Source organism: Dromiciops gliroides, chromosome 3 (assembly GCF_019393635.1).
Source record: "Dromiciops gliroides isolate mDroGli1 chromosome 3, mDroGli1.pri, whole genome shotgun sequence".
NCBI lineage: Eukaryota > Metazoa > Chordata > Mammalia > Microbiotheria > Microbiotheriidae > Dromiciops > Dromiciops gliroides.
In genome coordinates, this window is record NC_057863.1 from 257930046 (window position 1) to 257953893 (window position 23848).

Consider the following 23848-nt stretch of genomic DNA (forward strand, 5'->3'; position numbering starts at 1 on the left):
GTAATATGCCATCCAAAGACAGTACAGTAATACCCACCTGAGCTATATACTGAAGGCAGTGAAGACTAGAGCTGCCTATTGAAAAGTGAGCCCAGAGATTTCAGTAGATTCACCTGCTGAGCAGAGATATCACATCATGTGAAAAGCCCATTAGCTGAATCCTCTACCTGTCCTATACAGAAGTAGCCCAATAATAGACTGACCATCCTGGTCCAGCCCAGAAATAGATGAGCCCAATGAAATGGCCACTCCACTGCTAAGTGACCTACTTGACCCAGCCTTGCAACAAATTGACCTGTTGTGCCTTTGAAGGAAAAAGCCGAGGTTAGTTACTTATCCATCACTGATGCACCACCCTCAAGAGAACTCCATGAAGGCTTTCCCGAAGAAAAAGAAGACATCAAGACCTTACAACCTCCCCATGTTTTCTCTCCCAGAGAACTAGTCCACACAACAATGTTTTTTGTTTTTTGTTTTTGGAAAAAAGAAAGATGAAAAAATATTAGCGAACTTTTAATGCTTTGGAAAAAAAATCTAACAATATATTAATGTTTGTTCAAAACTGCTGGAAATGCTACCTTTTGCATAGGAGTTGGGGGGGGGTCTTCTCACATCTCTTCTTTGGTACTAAATTGTTCATTTTGATTTCTCAATAATATTTTATGGTATTCTTTCTATTTATGTTGTTGCACTCATAATGTATATTTTTTACTCAGCTTACTTTTGTTTACATCAGTTCACGTAAGTCTTTCCATGCTTCTCTGTATTTATATTTGTCATTCCTTATAACACTGTAAAATTCCATTGCATTCATATACAGTTTTTAAAAATCTTTCCCTATTCTCTGCTGCCACAAAAAGTGTCATCATTAATGTTTAGGTGTAGATAGAGCCTTTCTTTTTATCTATGACCTTATTGGAGTATATGTCAAACAGAAGAGTCTCTTTTTCAAAATATCTCACTTTAACTGCTTTATTTGAATCACTTTCTAAAATTATTTCCAGAATAGATTTAGTAATTAAAAGCTCAACCAACATTGTTTGCGTGCATATCTTTCTATAATATTTTCAATATGGACTAGGCAAATATGCTTTAGAAAGACATTCATTTATAAAATCCTAGGAAGAAGTATAGTGGAAAACTAAAGATTACATCATTTCATGAAACAGTAATATGCTATGCAATGGATGGGAGAACATATTTAAATAAAGTTTAGAGAGAGGCACAACTTAAAAAAATTAACTCAAGATTATTTAAGGATGAAATGGAAGAAGGATAATGAACAAATGATAACTTTCTATAATGAACTGCAATGGAGTGACTACATTTGGACCGTAGCATGGCAGTATCTGATGTGCCATGTTGAGGAAGTAGAAATGGCACTAAAGAAAAGATATGGATAGTATCGAGAAGATAACAAATGTAAATAGAAAATACAAAATGTAAATAGAAAAGGTCGATGATTGAGTTGACAAATTTGTTAGGGTATTAAGTGATTGATTGTCAAAATATGTGAGAGAAGGAAGGATATCAGAGATTTAGAGTAATTTAAGTCCTTATTATTACTGCCAAAATTAATCAAGGAAATATTAGTAACTACTGATTCACATTAATTTCCAATTGTTATAAAATGGATGTCATAATAATCTACTTACATTAGTGGATCTTTTAAATTTTTAATTTACTTTTTAACATTAAAAATATTTTAAGATCCCAATCCTCTCTTTTCCCCCTGCCCCTCTTCCAGCCACTGAGAATGCAAGAGATAACAATATCAAATTTACATATGAGGTCATATAAAATATAAAATATTAGCCATGATGCAAAAAGAAATAAAAAACCAGAAAACTAAAATGAAAAAGTATGCTTCAATCTGCACTTGGGCTTAACCAGATCTCTTTCTGGAGGTAGATTACATTTTTCTTTATGGGTCCTTTGGAATGGGTCTTGGATCATTGTATTGCAAAGAATAGCTACATCTTTCACATTTGATTATCATTACAATATTTTTGTTAGTGCGTAAAATGATCTTCTGGTTCTGTTCATTTCACTTTGCATCAGTTTTTATCTTTTCATGTTTTTCTGATGCCATCCTGCTTGTCATTTCTTATAACACAATAGCATTCCATCACACATATATACCACAACTTGTTCAGTCATTCTCCAATTGATGGGCATCCCCTCATTTTCCAATTCTTTGCCACCACAAAAAAGAGCTGCTATAAATATTTTCTATTTATATGTCCTTTAGCATTTTTCTTTTATCTCTTTGGGATAGAGACATAGTAGTATTATTGATGCAGCAAGGGATAGGCACAGTTTTATAGCCCTTTGCACAGTTACAAATTTTTTTCCAGAATAGTTGGACCAATTCACAACTGCACTAATAGTGCATTCATGTCCCAATTTTTTCCACACCCACCCCAGAATTTATCATTTTTCTTTTCTATCATTTTAGCCAATCGCAGAATAGGAATGAAGTAATACCTCAGAGTTATTTAAATTTGCATTTCTCTAATCAACACTGATTTAGAGCATTTTTATGTGACTATTGATAACTTTGGATTCTTCTGAAAACTGCTTGATCATATCTTTGGATCATTTATCAATTGGGGAATGGCTCTTATTTTTATAAATATGGCTTAGTTCCATATTGAGAGATGAGAACTTAATGAGAGAAATTAGCTGTAAATGTCCCCTCTCTCTCACTTTCTGCTTTTCTTCTAAACTTGGCAGAATTGATTTTGTTTATGAAAAATCTTTTTAAATTCATGTAATCAAAATTATCCATTTAGTTCCCATGATCTCTTCTATATTTATTTGATCATAAACTCTTCTCTTATTCATAGATCTGACAAATAACATTTTTATGCTTCCCCAATGTGCTTATAAAGTCAACCTATATATCTGAATCATGTAACTTATTTGATCTTATTTTGATATGTGGAGTGAGATGTTGACCCATGACTAGTTTCTGCCAAAAATCTCTCCAGTTTTCTCATCAGTTTTGTCAAATGGTGAGTTCTTGCTCCCACAAAGTTGGATCTTTAGGTTAATCAAATACTAGATTATTATGGTCATTTACTACTATGTATTATAAACCTGATCTATTCCACTAATCCTCCACTTTATTTCTTAGCCAGTACCAGATTGCTTTGATTTTGTGAATGCTTGATGAAGGTATAAAAAGGAACAGGTAGGCTTTAGGAAATGATAGTCTATATAAAAACTCACCATTTTCAGTTACATGATTGAAAGAAAAATGCATCCTCAGAGGCTCTCTTCCAACAAGTACCCACCAGGCTTGTGTCAAAATCATATAAGATTTCTTGAAAAGCACAGTAGATATCATCAATTATCTGATAATAAGTATACAGTGAGATAGATATAAAAAATGAAACCATAAGCTCACCAAAGATGTAGTGTGTCATACATATGTCCAAAGTGAATGGGGAGAGGGGAGGGAATTTGTTGAAGTCTTTCAGATATTCCTGATTGTAAATGACCTGATTATCTCAAACTCCAAGTCTGCAGAACTTCCTAAATGAGATCCATAAGTAAAGTAAATAATTCAACCTATGTACTTAAGAAAAATCAAGTGAGTAAAAAAAGTCTGTTGTCTGGGTTATAACATGGCATGGTATGAAAAGCGAAAGAGATGTACTTCAGTCTGAAATTGAACATAGAGGATCTTGGATGAATTATCTTTTGTAATTTGTGCAATGCTTTTTTATAATTACAACCTTTTGCCTTAAACAAGTCAATCATTTAAACAAAATTCTTTTGAAAGTAGAGATAATGTGGTATGATGTATATAATACTGGGATTGTAGTCTGGAAATCTGAGTTAAAACTCTGTCTCTGACACTTATGAACTGCATGATTTGGTCATGTCCCTTAGCTATCAAAACATAGATGGATTGTGATCTTAGAGAGAGTTGCTAAATTTGTCATTTCCTTTGTTGATAAAATCTTAGATCCTTCACATATTATATTATCTTATACAAGTAACTTATGATATAGAAATATCATGCCTTCTAAAAAATAATCAGAGCTGTGTATTACCTGGAGGGCAATGGAAAGATAAATGATAGATATGATGCTGTAACACATTAACAAAAAGGAAGAGTTATATAAAAGCAGAAAAAAGGACATTATTATAGAGATTTATGATTGGAAAAGGAAGGCATTTGGTCCTATAAGCTATACAGCCTACATTCTGCATTGGATTCATGTAACATCAAGAAACCTAGAAGGACCCCAGCATATTGGGTGGACCCTCTGTGCAGTGTTTATAAAAGGATATAAAGAAGAATGTCACAGGATGGGAAAGCATATATGGGTTGCAATCTAACCCACTGGTGAGGGTGACTACATTAATAAAATCACAAAAACATTGAAATAAGGGTTTGACCTAAGGCAATAAAACTGAAGAAAAAATTAACTGATCTATGGAAAATTAGACCTGCAACTTCCGGTTTATTAATACTATTCTATAGCCAAATGAACAAATTGACCACCAACATAAAACAATGTTCAGTAGTGAAAATGGAAAGCAAGCGATGTTAGAATATGGATAATCTTAGTGATAGTATCTGAAAATAGATGGAAACACATTTTTTTCTTTTTCTTTTTTCTTTTTTTTTTTTTTTTTTGGTGAGGCAATTGGGGTTGGGTGGCTTGCCCAGGGTCACACAGCTAGCGGGTGTTGGGTGTCTGAGACCAGATTTGAGCTCAGGTACTCCTGATTCCAGGGCTGGTGTTCTGTCCACTGCACCACCTAGCTGCCCCTGGAAACACATTTTTAAAAAATTTTTTTTCTCTTTGACAATTCCTCAATCTGAAGTTTTGGGGTTTTTTTGACTGTTTTCTGCTAATGTGAGAATGTTTTCCATGACTACTCATGTATAACTTATTTTGAAATGCTTGAGTTCTAGTGGGTGGTGGGTGGGAATGGAGGAGGAAGAGAAGTTGGAACACAATTTTTAAAAAAAAATTGATGTTAAAATTTGTTTTTACATATATTTTGGAAAATAAAATTCTATTCAATAAAAAAAATAAGACAAAAATAAATAAATAAAAAGAATATGGATAATCTTCATATCAAATTGACAAAAACAAGGATCTAAGTTTACTGTTCTTAGAAATATTTCCTAAAATATCAAATAAAATCAGGATCTATGTTTCATAGCAATTTCATAGTGTTTATTTATTTTCTTTATTAGATCTTGGGGATTTTGTGGCATGGAAGTGGGAGAGGAGAATAGAAAATTATTCTTTAATCTTAAATGGGTTACTAATCTATAGATTCTTTACTTTCATTTATAAAAATAGACCTCTATCTTGACCCCGGGTTAACACTCCACCAAGAATGTCAAGGCCAAACACTAAAATGATAAATGTTTGTATGTTTAAGTAGACCTGCTGTGTGAATATTTGCTTCTCAGTATTGGATGACATTTGGAAACCAAGTATAAATTACTCTTTTTTTTTTTTTTTAGTGAGGCAATTGTGGTTAAGTGACTTGCCCAGGGCCACACAGCTAGTAAGTGTTAAGTGTCTGAGGCCAGATTTGAACTCAGGTACTCTTGACTCCAGGGCCAGTCCTCTATCCACTGTGCCACCTAGCTGCCCCTATAAATTACTCTTGAAAACATTCACTCATTATAGATTGTTTCTCTACTTCCCTGTTTTGTCTGGTATAATTAACATAACTATACTTAATTATTAAACTATTCAATTCCTAATAATTGCAACATACTCTTTCTAGAATTGTTTTGTTGTTCAATCATTTCAATTATGTCCAACTCTTTGTGAATGCATTTTGGGTTTTCTTGGCAAAAATACTAGAGTTATTTGCCATTTCCTTCAACAGCTAAATTTAGAGGTGAAGGACTGAGTCAAACAGGTTATGTGACTTGCACAGGGTCACACAACTAGTAAGTGTCTGAAACTGGATTTAAATTCAGGAAGATGTCTTCCCAATTATAGACCTAGCATTCTGTCCACTGCATACTTGATATAAAAGTTATTCTCATATCCTCTCCAGAGATAATGGAAGAAGTACATAAAATAAAATGATAAAATCATATGTAAAAAAATTAAACATCTATCAAAAGAGGAGGAAATTATAAAAATTTGAAAGTATTCATTCTTTTATCTGTATTTAGAAAATATTTTCTCTGTATTAAATATTTTTCTTTATATTTATAATTTAAATACCATTAACATGTTATATATGATACTTTTTGCATTTGATGAATCACTATGTTAATAATAAGAATGCAATGCATCAAATTTTAGTGTTTTCATGTCTTTTGTGACTATGGAAGATGTGATAAGGCCAGAATGAACTGTTGTTTTATTCCTTATTATTTTAAACGGATGGAGCCTATAATTCTTGAAATGTCCTTGCCACATTTGTTTATATTAGAATAAAGTAAAATATTTAGTCAACCACAATTCAGTTAACAGTTTTTATTTATAAATTTTAATTATTCCACATTTAGGATTATTTATTTAAAGATTTATTATATTTACCAAATATATCTGACATCAATACAACCTGTGTTTTCCTTCCAATAGCCCTCAGTTTTCTAAGACAATATATCCTACCTTTATAATTATGCCTGTTTTCTATTATCTCTTTTTCTTTCCCTCTAGTTCCACCTTTTATTCAGCCTTTTGAGTTTCCAAGATTCTCCATTGGACAAAGGGTCTTCATTCCATGTGTTGTGGTCTCAGGGGATCTGCCAATCACAATCACCTGGCAGAAGGATGGAAGACCAATTCCAGCAAGTCTTGGGGTAACCATTGACAACATTGACTTCACTAGCTCTTTAAGAATTTCAAATCTTTCACTGATGCACAATGGGAATTACACCTGCATAGCCAGAAATGATGCAGCAGCTGTGGAGCACCAAAGCCAATTGATTGTGAGAGGTAAGTACATATAATCACTCTGAAGGGCACTAATTAAATCCAAAGTCAAGAGTATTTTCAAATGCCATTTGTATGAAAAAAAGTAAAAATGACCAGAAGATATAGAAAACTTCCTTCTCATCTTAGGAACTAAGAAAAAATTTTTAAAATTGTTTATACTTCTGTACATACCATGATGTCCTACACACATACACACACACATGACATACACACACATGTTCTTACTGATTTATTTTTTGTAGATTCTAGACTACTACTTTCTCATTTTTAGTTTCACTTTTAGTTTTCAGGAATATGGTCTATATTGGCCCAATCTTTGTACTAGCATTCAATCCCTCCATTTTAAAGTTTCATTTTCTTATTGCTGTTAAAGCAGAATATGATAAAAACTGATTGAAATAAATCAGAGAGGGAGCAGCTAGGTGGCACAGTGATGAAGCACTGGCCCTGGATTCTGGAGGACCTGAGTTCAAGTCCAGCCTCAGACACTTGACACTTACTAGCTGTGTGACCCTGGGCACGTCACTTAACCCTTATTGCCCCAACAAAAAAGAGAAAAAAATCAGAGAAATAAAGTGATGTGACCTAAAGGATAAGCCCTAGAGTATATAGAAAATATCTGTAGTCATTTCAGTAAAACTGAATTACATGTCCCATTGTTATTGTGTTGCTTTAAGTCATCCAAACTTTCATCCAAATACATCCATAAATATAAATCTACTTTATAAGAGTATTATAGCAATATTCATGTTGAAAATTCACTTTTCATTTACCCCATATATTGAACTATAAGTATATCTATGGTAGAAAAAATAATTACCTTGTATCAGAGATTTATTGGATAATCTATAGAAATTACTGTAACCTTTTCAAGAGAAGGAAAAGAGAGATTTGGGGATTTTTTTTGCTTATGCCTTAAAAAAAATACCAACCCTTTGATTTCTCCCTGATCTATACAGCTTTATTCATGGCTTCTAATAAACATATTTGATCCTTGCTTGCAATCAAAGAAAATATAAACACTTCCTCCAAACAATTCTACTCTGTGTTGTGGGACTTCTTTGGAAATTGTTGAATTTATTTAAAAAGTAAAAATACTATATTAGCCATCTTTTAGATTGACCAAAAGGTGGAAAGTCTCCCCCCTCCCTTCAACTCTCCCTCCATTCTCTCCTGAGCCTTAATGTGTGATTTGTAATTTATTAGGAATTCTTCAGTCAGATTTTCTATAGAGTAACATGCTACTTAAGGGGTGGGTAATAAAATAAATTCCCCCTATTATTGGCTAAAGGGAATGTGGGCAGATACAAAAGTGGCAATAGTCTTAGTTCTAAAAAGCTGAAGCACTTTGGTTACTATTAATATGAAAAAACAATAGATGAGCTACTTTCATTTGCTATAAAGTATCCAAGTCATGGCTAATATATCTCAAACATCAATAAACAAATTAGTTAATCAATAAGTATTTATAGCAATATTAATTTTAATATTTCACCATTTTCTTTACAAACAAGTTTTTTTAAAAAACAGATTATTTTGAATTTTTGTGGTTTTCTAGTCTACTCATATTAATACTATTCCTTAAGTCCTGACTTATGTTTTCCAGTATTTCTTTTGCTTTTTTATGGGGCAATGGGGGTTAAGTGACTTGCCCAGGGTCACACAGCTGGTAAGTGTCAAGTGTCTGAGGCTGGATTTGAACTCAGTTCTTTCTGAATCCAGGGCCGGTGCTCTATCTACTGTGCTACCTAGCTGCCCCCCAGTATTTCTTGATATATTACCACCTTTTCATTGAAATTGACGACAATGACCACTGGTTTGATTCAAAGATTCATAATGAGTTCTTAATAGAATTGATCTACCTCCTCTATTTTTGCAACCATTGTTGGAACATAAACTGTAATTATTTTTATAGTGATCTTGTTGAATATAAGATCAGTTAACAAGCATTTACTAAGCACCTACTCCTTTGTTTGGATTAACTTCATTCAAATTAGTCACATTGTCACATCATGGGGGAGTGAGAAGCATAAAAAGATACGACCACCCTTCTGATGGTAGGAGTCACTTCCCTTTATTCCCTACCACACTGGACATCAGTCCAGTCAATCAGTATCCTATCATTCTTTTTATTTATTTAATTTAATTTTTATTTTTGTGGGGAAATGAGGGTTAAGTGACTTGCCCAGGGTCACACAACTATTAAGTGTCAAGTCTCTGAGGATGGATTTGAACTCAGGTCCTCCTGAATCCAGGGCCAGTGCTTTATCCACTGTGCCACCTAGTTGCCCCCAGGATACTATCATTCTTAATGCTTATGAAGAGAAATCAGATACAACCCCTCCTTTAAAAGAAGTTATAGTCTAATGGGGGAGAGAACATGTGAGCAATTATGTACAAACACAATACATACAGATAAATTGGAGCTAGAGAACAGAGGGGAGGCACTAAGATTATGGTAGATGAAGAAAAGCTTCTTGCAGAAGATGGGATTTTATGAGATTTGGAAGAGAAGCCAGGGAGGGTAGAAGCTGAACATGGGGAGGAAGAAAATTTCAAGTGAAAATGCCCAGAGTTAGGAGATGAAGTGTGAGGAATAGCAAGGAGGCCAGAGTTATTGGATCCCAAAATATGCAGAATATGGGGAGAAGAGGTTAAGAGTAAGATAGTAAGAGTAAAAATATAGAGAGTAAGAAGATTGGAAATGTAAAAATTGCCCAGGTTACATAGGGTTTAAAAAAAAAAACTGAGAATTTTACATTTGATCCTGAAAGAAATGTAATTCACAAAGCCTAGTTCAGATACTGACTAGCTACATCTTCATATGAAAGGATCTGGAGAGATGGAGTCAAGCTGTTGGAGAAGAAGTATAAAACATTAAAATGAATTCTTAAAGCCAAGAAAAGCTTACAATGAGACATATTTCCAATCTAAAGTGGCTTAAGGAAAAAGAGAGGTCTATGGACACTGGGGATAGAGTTGGCCTGAAAGGTCACTAAGAAGAGGCACCAGGGCAGGAAGCACTGGGAAGAAAGAGATCCAAAGAAATAGAAATGGGTGATATCCAGCAGCTTCAAAGATCTAGGGTAGAGAAGATCACTTGCTGGAGTTGGCCTTATCTGTTTACTGTACAAGGAATGAATTCCAGGAAGCAAATGGTAGCTATATGACTCTCATTCCAGGAGCAGAACAATGTGCCCCAGACCAAAGGGGAGCAGCAGTTTAGTCACTGTGAACCTGCAGGGCCTCCCAGCAAGCTAGCAATGACTAACTCCAGCAGTAATTTACTGAAACTCTCAAACATGAAGTCTACAGACCCAAGCCTGGGTCAGAAATTTGCAGAGCTTAGACCAAGAAGGCAATGATCAGAACTCTCCCTGGATCACACCACCTTGGGAGTAATGAAAGCTTGTAGGCCCCCGTCTAGAGCTATAAAACCGGTAGAAGGATATAAAAGGACAGAAGCTCAGGCCAGACACACACACACACACACACACACACATACACTAAGAGGTGTGCAGAGCCAAGCAATATCATCAAATCCCAAGTCAAGAAATGGGTGAAAAAAATAACTTTAAAAACTATTATAGTGACAGGAAACTCAACACATGAACATAGATGAAGAGAATGCCTTGAAAACATTCAAAGAAAAATGAAATGGGGCCACAAGTCCAATAAGAATCTTTAGAAAAGTTAACCTAATGGGTTTTTTGAATCTGAAAATTATTTTTAAAATAAGTAAGAGAAATAGAAAACAGAGGAAAGAGGAAAGAGATAAGGATGATATGAAAAGAGAATTAACAGACTAGAAAAAGTACTACAAAACCTCTCTGAAAAAAATAACTCACTGAAAAATTGAACTGGCCAAATGAAAGCCACTTAGTCCATGAAACATGAAGAAATAATAAAACAAAGTCAAAAGACTTTTTAATTAGAAGAAAATATGAAGTATCTCATAGGAAAAACAAACTGTCCTGGAAAACAGATTGAGGAGAGATAATTTTGGACTGCTTGAAAACCACAAACAACAACAAAAAGTTTTTGCATTGCATTTCAAGAAATCCTTAAAAATAGCTTTTTGTAATGGTTTTGGATCATTGTATTCATCAGTTGTTGTTCTTTAGTCACTCAGTCAAGTCTAACTCTTCATCACCCTATGTAACCAAGTCTTTCTGATGTAATTTTTGAAAGAAATTTATTAGTTTCTTTGGTAGAAAAAGAGAGAGAGAGAGAGAGAGAGAGAGAGAGATTGAGATTCAGAAAGAAGGTCTATCTCCCTCTCTTAGATTTTGAAAGGTTTACATCATAAAGGATTTTGACAGTCTTCTGCATATGATGGACACACAAATCACATAAAGGGAACTCAAAACACAAGCTTGGGTAGAACCAAAACAAGAGCTTGATGTGGAGACCTAAAACAAGGTGGATTTGGGTGGATTCAAGACCTGGGGAACCCAAAATTCTCTCCAGCATCCTAGAGTATTACTGGGATCAGGTGGCATTATGGGTCCAAACAGTCTCTAGTTAAATTTAAACAGTACAATAATTGTTTTCCAAACAATATAATAAAGCATTCTTTCCACAATTTCTTTCTCTTGAGTGTTTTTCAAGTCTAAATTTTTTTCATAATAATGAAAGTATAATTACAGTAGCAAAAATAAAAGGCTGGGTTATGGGAGCAAAGAAAGTTCATTAAAAGAACCTGAATCAATGGATGTGGCCTTCTTATTGTCCATCTTGTTTATAGCTTGATATAATTAATTTAAGGAGGTACAGGGGTCAAAATAGTGACAAACTTTTTCCAATGTCTTATAGTTAGAAGGATCAATTTGAATAAATATTAGTGGTTGTAAATCAGGGGAGTTAAACTTACTAAAGAAAACAAGTATAGTGTGGCCATGAGTATCACAAAAATCATAATCCAATGTTTTTTTCAATGTTTTGAAAATTGAACAAAGTGATTCAGCTATAATTTCATAAATACCTTAAGGAGACAAACCTTGCTAAAAAGACTCTAAAGGTAAACTAAGTCAAGTTATAAATTAAGCTACATATAGAGTGTTTGTAATGGATCCATTTAAGAGGGGGTATTTAAATATAACCATAACAATCAAGAAAACTCAATATCAAAGAGTTTCTCTCTTGCACAGTTAGCTAGAGTAGCTGATAAATAATTAAATCATGTTAGGAAGCTCCAACTTCCCTTTGTCTTCTACCTGACAGATGTTGAACAGTTCATAATATTATTCCTGAAGTCAAGTTTTGGTAAGGTGAGGTTAATAAAAAAAAGAAGGAAGATTAGGAGGAAGAGGGAGGAGAAGGAGAAGGAGAAGGAGGAAAAGGAAAAGAAGAAGGAGAAAGAGAAGAAGGAGAAGATAGGCTTTCAGTTAAACAAAAGGTTATAGGAGGAATGAGCCCACTGCCTGAACAATTAATAAAAGGAATTTAGACACACTTTCTTATGGCAAACATTAATATCATGAAACAACAAAAGTAAAAATAACAACAAGTATCCTTGTTGTTTAACCCACTCCCAATGTCCATTTAGTCAGCATATTTTGTCTTGAGTTCCAGTTGTTCCATGCATTTTTATGTTCCCTGGAAATATCTTACCATGGAAATTCTGGAAATGGTCTCATTCTCATGGCAGTTTCTTGAGGAAGCTCCTTCTAGCAGATCCACTTCTCTGGTTCCAAGTCACTCACATAGATTCCCTAGGAAATACTGCCAAAACATGACAGTAACAAAACAATTTAGTACAGCCTCCTAAATTTGGCTTTCCAGTAATTGGTCCAAATGGTGAAAACTAATTCAAATCTGATGGAGCTAATCCTATTAATAGACCTATAAAAAGAACATCAAATTAGAAACCCGTAATTCACATGAAAGTTCAGAGAATTTGAGTTCTTACATACTACTTTCTCATTCTATCTTTACCTAAACTCTATATCTGATGTAGACAATGCCATTAATAGACTGAAGGACAATATTTTAAAAGGATTAATGAGAACCTGATTTGTAAAAATGAGCCCTTATGTCTCTTAATAGACTTTACAGAGACTTCAAAATAGGAAAATACATGATTTAAACTTTTCTTTACAATTATTGATGCAATTTTAAATTTAAATCTTTAATCCAATTTTAAGAACTTATTACTAAAATATATTTTAGGCCTGATATCCCATTAAAATCATTTGGAAGCATACATACCCATATATACATACACATACATACATACACACATATAAATGTGTATGTGTGTATACATATATATGTGTGTATATATGTATGTATTTCATATGTATGTATGAAATAGAATTTATATTCTAGTTATTAGGAAAATAACAGTCTAATTGTGTTGCTTTCTTTTTCTTTTTTTTTTAGTGAGGCAATTGGGGTTAAGTGACTTGCCCAGGGTCACACAGCTAGTAAGTGTTAAGTGTCTGAGGCCGGATTTGAACTCAGGTACTCCTGAATCCAGGGCCGGTGCTCTATCCACTGTGCCACCTAACTGCCCCACAATTGTGTTGCTTTCTAAACTTAATACTTCATTAAAATTTGTTTACTTCTTACTACTTCATTACTTCTTGCAACTTCATTAAAATTAAAACTACTTCATTAAAATGTAAAACTTTTACTTCTTTATCCTATACCTCTCTTTTGAGGATATACATTATGCCCATATTAATGAAAGACTGCTGTCAGTGGGACTGACAAGATCTTATAACCCTGCCCAAATAGAAAGTCCAGAAAAGTTCATCCATTTTATTGTTTTTTTAGTTTTTAGTTTTTGTTTTTTTTTTAGTGAGGCAATTGGGGTTAAGTGACTTGCCCAGGGTCACACAACTAGTAAGTGTTAAGTGTCTGAGGTCAGATTTGAACTCAGTTACTCTTGACTCCAGAGCCAGTGCTCTATCTACTGTGCCATCTAGCTGCAAGTTCATCCATTTTAAAGCAAAATATGCCCAATTAAATACTTAACAGCTTTCAAACATTGTGGGCATATTCTCTACCAGCTCAATTAATAATCTAATAGCATAGTGACCATAAAAAGTTACTTTTCTAATGATATAATTGTGTGGTCTTCTGGTTATCATTTTTAAAATAAATAGCATTTTTTATATATTGGTTCCCCAAAATTTACAGTACAAGAGAAATTGGAATAATAATTCTAACATTTTAAATTAAACAATTCTAAGAAGAACACAAAATATTATGGATTTAAAAACTTTTTGCCCATCAAATTATATGAATTTATGTGAAGGCATTTGTGAATCATCTTATACAAAAATAACTTCATCCAAGTATCACTTTGGCAATCTATGCCAATCACATTCAAAATCAGTATAAATTATACTTAATGAAAATAATTATAGCTAACATTTTGTATATAGCATTTACTGAACTAAGTACTTTATAATTTTTTTCTCATTTGATCCTCACAACAATCCTGGAAGGTAGATGATATTATTATGCCATTTTATAGGCACATACATGTGTGTGTTATAGGAGATGGGGGGATAAGGGAATGGTACATGTAGCCTGTCAGAATTTTATAATTATCAGGGGTGATGTCTAATTAGACAGAGGACCTGGGAGTGATGCTGTTATGTTTGGATGAGCTCAAAATAACATTGGAGATTATAGGGGAGCTAAAGAGGAAAGGGAGAGGAAGAATGAGGGATTTTATCTTACATAAATAGGCTGAACAATAAAGAGTTACATAATATCAGGCACTACAATGAACCTTGCAACAAAAAATAAGAAAACGTATGAAATATTGTTTTTAGATAAAACTGTCATTTCTTTCCTTTGTACCTTCAAAGCAGTCTTAGACACTACTTTTCTCTTAACATAGCCTAAGATTGAACTTATAGTCCTTAAAACCTTGAAATGCTTTTCAAGTAAATTGCTATCTATCCCCACTCTCCATTCTTATTGTTGCTGAAGATGTATTCTTTTTTCTACCCAAATGCCATGCTTAACATTAATTCCTATTAAATTTCATCTTACTATGTTTAGCCAAAAGCCTATCTAATTCAAAGGTTTTTTATAACCTGATTGCATAATCTTGTATGTATCTCTATATTTACATATTATCTCCCCTATTTTAATGTTATTCCTATGGCATCAGGTATGTATTTTTTAATCTTAATTTATATTGCCAGCACTTTACACAGTTCCTGGAACTTAGCAATTGCTTAATAAGTGATAAGTGCTTATTCACTAAAACATAAAGTATGCACTTTCAAATGAAACTGCTCTTTCCAAAGTTATCAAGGATTTCTTTTTTTTTTCTTTTTTGCGGGGCAATGGGGGTTAAGTGACTTGCCAAGGGTCACACAGCTAGTAAGTGTCAACCGTCTGAGGTCGGATTTGAACTCAGGTACTCCTGAATCCAGGGCTTTATCCACTGTGCCACCTACCTGCCCCCTATCAATGATTTCTTAATTATCAAATCTAATGGCTTTTTCCATCCTCATCCATCTTATTTTCTCTGTAGCCCTTGATACTTCTCCTTGATACTTTCTTTTCTCTAGGTTTCCACAATATTACTCTATCTGGCTTCTCCTCCTACCTATCTAACCAGTCCTTCTCAGTCTCTTCTGTTGGATCTTCCATGCCCAATAATGGTAGATCTTTCCCTGAGCTTTGTCCAGGGTCTTCTTCTCTTTTCCCTCTACACTCTTTTACTTGGTACTTTCATCTGCCCCCATGGATTTAATTATTATCTTTATTCAAATATTTCTCAGATCTACTTATCCAGTGCAAATCTCTTTTTTAACTTCCAGACCTACATACTTAACTAGCTATTAGATATCTTGAACCAGATATCTTACAGACAACTTAAACTCAACTTGTCAAAAACTTATCCACCACCCAACCTCTCTTCCTAACTTCATTGTTACTGTTGAGAGTAAGATCATTTTCCTGAACTCACAGCCTAGGTTTCATTCTAGACTTCTTATTCTCTCTCACTTCCCATATCTATTCTGTTACCAGGTCCCATTAGTTTTACTTTTGTAACATCTCTCCTCTATGTACTCATTATCTCCTCTGACACTACAACAAACATAATGTAATGTCATCACCTCAGTCCTGGACTATTATAATAGCCTACTCTACTCCTCCACACAGATGTCAAATTAATATTCCTAAAGAGCAGTTCTATCCATTCATCCTCTCCCCCCTTTCAACATGACTCATTTTCTTCAGGATCAAATATAAAGTGCTCTGCTTGGCATTCAATGTTCTTCATAAGCTACACCTCTGTATCTTTTGTAGTCTTATATTTTATTCACCACCCATATAGTCTACAATCCAATGATACTGACTTGCTTTACTACCAAAAGCAAGGCATTTTCACTGGCTGTTCCCAATTTTTTTTATTTTTTCCCTCCTCATCACCACTTCTTGATTCCTGTAGTTTCTTGTAAGTCCCAGATAACCCAACTGTCTTCAAGGAGTTTTCTCTTTCCTTCATTAATGCTAGCTCTGCCCCCTGAGATTATCTTCAAGTTATCCTGTATGTATATAATTGTTTCCTTGAGAATAGGGTCAGACTTTTGCCTTCCTTCACACCCTTGTGCTTAGCACAGATAATGACACATGGAAAGAGCTTAATAAATTCTTGTTGACTAACTGACTGGCTATATAACATGTAGTATATCATCATTATAAATCAATTTCCAGGGCAGCTACGTGGCGCAGTGGATAAAGCACAGGCTCTGGGTTCAGGAAGACCTGAGTTAAAATCCAGCCTCAGACACTTGACACTTACTAGCTGTGTGACCCTGGGCAAGTCACTTAACCCCCATTGACCTGCAAAAACAAAACAAAAAACAAAAGCAAAAACAAAACAAAAATAAATTTAAAAAATAAACTATACTCATACATCAATTTCCAGAAATAAAGACAATTTATAACTGTTAGTGGTAGAAATCAGGAATGGTCTCATTCAAGATGTAACACCTGAGCTGCACTTTTAGGGAAAGTAGGAATTTTATGAAGAAGAGATGAGGATAAATCATATTTTAGATATGAAGGGGATGTGCCTGAGCAAAGAGATAAATCCATGAGTTAGAATTTCATAAGAAGGAACAGGATTTAGGCCAGTTTGAGAGTGTTTTGGGGATAATATAAAATAATATTGCAAAAGTAGGAGGAGAGGTGCCATTCTAGTAGAAGGTTTTAAATACCAGGTGAAAGATTTTGTAATTTACCTTAAAGACAATAGGGATCCACTTATTTTTTTGTCATTTTAAAAATATTTTATTTTACTCTAATTACATTTTACATGTAACCTTCATTTTTTAAGTTTTGCATTCCAAATTCTATTTCTCCTTCTTCCCTCCCGAGACAGTAAACCATGTGATATAGGTTATAGAGATGCAAAAAATGTCTAATTATGTGGGGGAAGAAATTAAACAACAAAAAAAAGGTGAAAAACGCTATGCCTCACTCTGTATTAAGATGCCATTAGTTCTTTTTCTGGAAATGGGCATTTTTCATTATTAGTCCTTTGGAATTGTCTTGGACCATTGTATTTCTGAAAGTAAGTCATTCACAGTTGTTCATTGTGCAATAATGCCATTAATGTGTACAAAGATCTTCTGGTTCTGCTCAATTCACTCTGCATCAGCTCATTTAAGTCTTTCCAGGCTTTTTACTGAAATCACTCTACTCATCATTTCTCATACCACAATAATATTTCATTATAATTATATACCACAACTAGTTTAGCCATTCCCCAATTGATTGACATTCCCTCAATTTCCAATTTGCCACCACAAAAAGAGCTGCTATAAATGTTTTTTAACAAATAGGTTCTTTCCCCAGTTTCATCTCTTTGTAATACAGACCTAACAGTGGTATTGTTGGGTCAAAGGGTATGCACAATTTTATAGCCCTTTAGATATAATTCTAAATTGCTCTCCAGAATAGTTGGATCAGTTCACAACTCTGTGCTTTAGTGTCCCAATTTTTCCATATCCTTTCCAACATTTATCATTTTCCTTTTCTGTTATATTAGCCAATCTAATGGGTGTGACATTGTACCTTAGAGTTGTTTTAATATGCATTTCTTTAATAAATAGTGACTTACTGCATTTTTTTTGTCAATAATATGATTTGGCCTGAAAAATGCCTTTTCATACCCTTCCATATGATGAGTTTTAGAAAAAAGAGAATTGGAAAACAGGTAAACTATTAGAAAATTATTGCAATGATCTAGGTAAGAGATAATGAGGGAGTTATGGAAGGATCTCTCTAAATGGAAAGGAAATTATAGGTTTTTTTGGAAATATAATAGATAAATTTAGTCAACTCTTTTATATGGTATGTGAAAGAGAGAGAAAAGTAAAAGATGACTCCAAAAATGGTGACTGGGAAGAGAATGCTTTGTATAAACAAGAAAATTGGTAAGAGGGATAAATTTAGTAAAGAAGATAAGATCATGGACTCCATTTTTCACATGTAGAATTTGAGATGCCTGCTCAGTCTTGGGAGATGTTCACACACAACAGAGGAAAAATGATGGGACAACAAAGGGCATGCAAAATGAATGATCAGATAGATGGGGGGGGAACCAAAAGCAAGAAATGTCACCCAAAAATGAACAAATAGAGAGTATCTTAGACTATCCTATAGTAAAAAATACAGGAAAAGTCAATCCCTTAATTATTTTTTCTTAATTCATAAAGTCACCTTTTGTCTTTATATCATAGATTTACAAATAGAAAGAATATTAGAAGTCATTTAGACTGCATTTCATACGTTTTGTCATTTTTATTGCATTGTTCATTACAGTGCCTGATATTGTATAACTCCTCATTTTGCAGCTTATTCATGTGAGATAAAATCCCCCATTCTTCCTTTCCCTTTATTCTTTGACTTATTATACAGATGAGGAAACTAAGGCTAAAGGTTGTAAAGCCAGTATGTGTCATGATTCTAGATAGTGCAGTACATAGAGCACCATACTTGAAATCAAGATCTGTGTTCAAATGTGGCCTTAGACATTTACTAAGTATGTCACCATGGGCCACTCAAACTCTGTTTGCCTGTTTCTTTATCTCTACGAAGAGAAAACCCCTTTCAAGGCTATTGTGAGGGCCAAATGAGAAAACAATTAAAAAATACTTAGTATAATACCAAGTATATAGTAAGTGCTATATATATTTTAGCTATTGTTATTATTTAAACCTATGATACTAAAAGAAATATTTTATTGCTATATGATAACTTCTCTAATAAAATAATAACATTTTGTAAGTCTTCAAGGTTTACAAAGTACTTTACATAAGTTATTTCAATTGATTCTTACAATCTTGTAAGATATACATATAAATATTTAACGTAACAATACATATGTACTATATGTGTGTGTGTATATATATATATATGTATATATATATATATATATATATATATATATATATATATATATATATATATTAGATTAGATTAAGAATTGAGGCTAAGAAAGGTTTAATGGTCTTTCACTTCACTTCTGCCTTTTACAATTCCTGACTACTTTAAGATTGACCTCAAGTGTGAGAAGACTTTCTTGGTGTTATTAGATACTAATATCTTCCCTTCTATGGCAACAATTCTTAACCAGATATCTATGAATTATTATAAAAACCTATTGATAAATATATTTCAATATAATCAATTTCCTTTGTAATCTATGTCTTATTTTATGCATTTAAAACATTATTCTAGAAGGAATCCATAGACTTCACCATAGACTGACAAAAGAGTCTGTGATACACAATAATTAAGGACTCCTGCTTCAAGATTAGACTTTATCTATTTTGTATGTATAATATATGACAAATATTTTTATACATGTTATCTCCTCCATTATACTACAAGCTTCTTAAGGGCAGAGATTATTTCCACCTTTTTCTTTGTATCCCATAGCTTAGTACAGTGCAAAGCACATATTAAGCACTTAATAAGTGTTTATTAATTGGTTCTTTCATTCAAAAGAGGAATTAAAAGCAAATAAATAGACCTAGATGTACAAAAATAATTGAAACAGTTCTTTTTGTTGTGGCACAGAATTTTAAATTGAGGGGATGCCTATCAGTTGTGGATTGGCTGAAAAAGTTGTGGTATATGAATGAGATATAATATTATTGTGGTATAAGAAATGATGACCAGGCTGACTTCAGAAAAACCTGGAAAGATTTACATGAAGTGATGCTGAGTGAAGTGAGCAGAACCAAGAGAACATTATACACAGTATAAACAACATTGTGTGATGATTAACTGTGATAGACTTAACTCTTCTCAGCAATGCAATGATCCAAGACAATGCCAAAAGACTTATGGTGGAAAATGATCTCCACATTCAGAGAAAGAACTATGGAGTCTGAATGCAAACTGAAGCATACTATTTTCACTTTTGTTGTTGCTTTTCTGTTATGGTTCTTGTTTATTCTTTATTGCATTTTTTTTCCTTTTGTTCTGATTAATGTTGAAATATGCTTAACATGATTGTAACATATAACCTATATAAAATTGCTTGCTGGCCTCAGGAAGGGGGAAGGAAGAGAAGGTGGGAAAAAATTTGGAACTCAAAATCTTACAAAAATAAATGTTGGAAACAATCTTTACATGTAATTGGAAAATACAATAAAATACTACCAAGAAAAATAAACCCACAAATGAACAAGCATAGAATGTATATGATATGGAAGACATTCTCGTCAAAGAAATAGAGGGTCTGTAAATGAAAATAACAAATTTGGAACATAAAGATGTGGGTGGAAATCATTCAGAAGAGAAACAAAAAGCAACAACATTAAAATAACCCATGAAATCTATAAAAGTCAAAACTAATAGCCTTGCAAACCAGATAAAGAGAGATCAATTAAGAATAACAGCTCTTTGAGAAAATGGCAGATCATAAATCTAATTACTATAATGCTAGAAATAATACAATTGTATTAACTTTTGTCTTTTTTGTGAGGCAATTGGGGTGAAATGACTTGCCCAGGGTCACACAGCTAGTAAGTGTCAAGTGTCTGAGTCTGGATTTGAACTCAGGCCCTCCTGACTCCAGGGCCAGTGCTCTATCCACTGTGCTACCTACTTGCTCCTTGTCTTAATTGTCTTCACTTTTGGAAACAGAAAGCAAGGCACTGATTAAATGTATGGATCACCATCAGAAAACAAAACACACATACATGCAAAGCTCAAAAGTATGTAGAAAATGTTAAGTTTATCAATTTGAATTACAAATAAAATCAGGAAAAAGGGAATACGATCTTCCCAAAAGTAAATAAGCTACAATTCAGAATTACGTAGTGCACATTAATGATAGGTCCAATCATCAATTTTAAAAGACAGTCCTTTATCAAAAGAGATGCATCTTAGGTATTTGTACAAATATAAATCTAAACTAAATTAAACTAAACTATTTTGAATGTTCATCCTGTAAACACCCCAAACAACAAACACAAAAGAAAGCTAAATAGATCATTAAGAAATAAATAATGGGGGCAGCTAGGTGGCGCAGTGGATAGAGCACTGGCCCTGGAGTCAGGAGGACCTGAGTTCAAATCCGGCCTCAGGCACTTAACACTTACTAGCTGTGTGACCTTGGGCAAGTCTCTTAACCCCAATTGCCTCACTAAAAAAAAAAAGAAAGAAAGAAAGAAAAAGAAAGAAATAATGGAATAAATTTTCCTGTGCTACTGGCTGATGATATTCTTATTTTAAAAATATTATTTTTGTTCTTTTTAGTTCCAAATTCTCTTCCTCTTTCTAGCCCCTCCCACATCCATTGAGAAGGCAAATAATAGGATACAATTATCCATATGAAGTCATGCAAAACATATTTCCATATCAGGCATGTTGTCAATAAAGCAAGAAAATTAAAATGAATAAAAATGTTTCAATCTGCACCCAGAGTTCATCACTTTTCTCTCTGAATGTGAATAACATTTTTCATCATGATTCTTTGGAATTATTGTGGATCAATTTAGACTTGAGTAGCTAAATCAATCACAGTTGATCATAGTTACAATATGTCTGTTACACAGGTGTACAGTGTTCTGATTTTGCTCATTTCACTTTGCATTAGTTTATGTCTCCCAAGGTTTTATTAAAACTATTCTCTTCACTATTTCTTGTAGCATAATAGTATTCCATCATAATTATATACCCCAACTTGTTCATTCATTTCCCTCTTTATTGACAGCACCTCAGTTTCTGATTCTTTGTCAACACAAAAAGAGCTGCTATAAATAATTTTGTACATATAGGTTCTTTTCCTTTAATCTCTTTGGGATACAGACCTAATACTGGAATAACTGGGTCAAAGGGTAGGTGTGATATATATATTTTTGGACATAGGTCCAAATTGTTTTCAAAAATGATTGGACTAGGGGCAACTAGGTGGTGCATGTGGATAAAGCATCGGCCCTAGATAGAGGACTACCTGGCTTCAAATCTGGCCTCAGACACTTGACACTTACTAGCTGTGTGAGCCTGGGCAAGTCACTTAACCCTCATTGCCCCGCCCCCCCAAAATTATTGGACCAGTTCACAACTCCACCATAAATGCATTAGTCTCCCTATTTTTCCAATCCCCTCCAGCATTTGTCAGCTGTTTTTTTTCTGGCATGTTAGCCAATCTGATAGATGTGAGTTGATATAGAAGAGTAATTTTACTTTTCACATCCCTAATTATTAGTTATATAGAGCATTTTTCATGTAAATATTATTAATAGATTTTGTATCTATTCATATCTTTCAACAATTTATCAATTGGGAATTGTGTCATATTTTTATAAATTTGGCTCAGTTCCCTATGTATTTGAGAAATTAGGACTTTATCAGAGAAATTTGATGTAAGAATTTTACCCCAGTTTTCCTCTTTCCTTCTAATTTCAGCTACATTGGTTTTGTTTGTGCAAAAACATTTTAATTTTATGCAATCAAAATTATTGATTTTACTTCTTATGAACCTTTCTGTCTTTTGTTTGGTCATGAACTCTTATCCTGGCCATAGATCTGACAGGTAACTTCTTCCCTACTCCAATGTTTTGCTTATGATATGACCCCTTATGTTTAAATCATGTATCCATTTTTATTTTATCTTAGTACATTGTAAAATGTTTATCTATGCTCAGTTTCTGCTAGGCTGTTTTCCAATTTTCCCTTAAGTTTTTGCCAGACGGTGAGTTCATGTTCCAATAGCTTTGATCTTTAGGTTTATCAAATACTAGATTATTGTGCTTATTTGTTTCCATATAGTGTGTACCTGCTGTGTTCCATTGATCAACCACTCTACTTATTATCTAGTACAAAATTGATTTTATGATTCTAGTTTTCTAAGGTACTTTGAGATCTCATACTGCTAGATTCTCTTCCCATTTTTTCCATCATTTCCCTCCATATTCTTTAACTATTGCTCTTCCAGATAAATTTTACTATATTTTCTAACTTGATAAAATAATTCTTTGATAGTTTGATTTGTATTACACTACCTAAATAAATGAAAAAAATAGATAATTATGTCATTTTCATTATATTGGCCTGGTCTCCTAATGAACAATAAATATTTCTCCAGTTATTTATATCTGTCTTTATTTGTGTAAAGAGTATTCTCCATATGATAAATTAATACTTTTCCAATTACTTAGGTCTTTTTTATTTGTGTGAAAAGTACTGTGTAATTGTATCCTTAGAGTTCCTCTGTGTGTGTTGGCAGGTAGAATCTGAGGTATTTTATATCTTTTGTGATTACTTTAAAGGGAATTGTTCTAACTCTTCCTAATGAGTTTTATTGATGGTATATAAGAATGCTTATGATTTTGTGGGTTTATTTTATATCTTGCAACTTCGCTGAAGTTGTTGATTTTTTTCAACTATTTTTAGTTGACTCTCCA

At 33.4% G+C, this 23848-nt stretch overlaps 1 protein-coding gene across 1 annotated transcript in view; it reads left to right on the forward strand.

Moving 5' to 3' along the window:
- Positions 1 to 23848, forward strand: part of DSCAM (DS cell adhesion molecule) — a 715945-nt gene that overhangs the window by 384540 nt on the left and 307557 nt on the right. The window contains exon 9 of the mRNA XM_043997664.1: positions 6663 to 6941. Coding sequence (XP_043853599.1) covers positions 6663 to 6941 — 279 coding nt within the window. The remainder of the gene's footprint in view (positions 1 to 6662; positions 6942 to 23848) is intronic.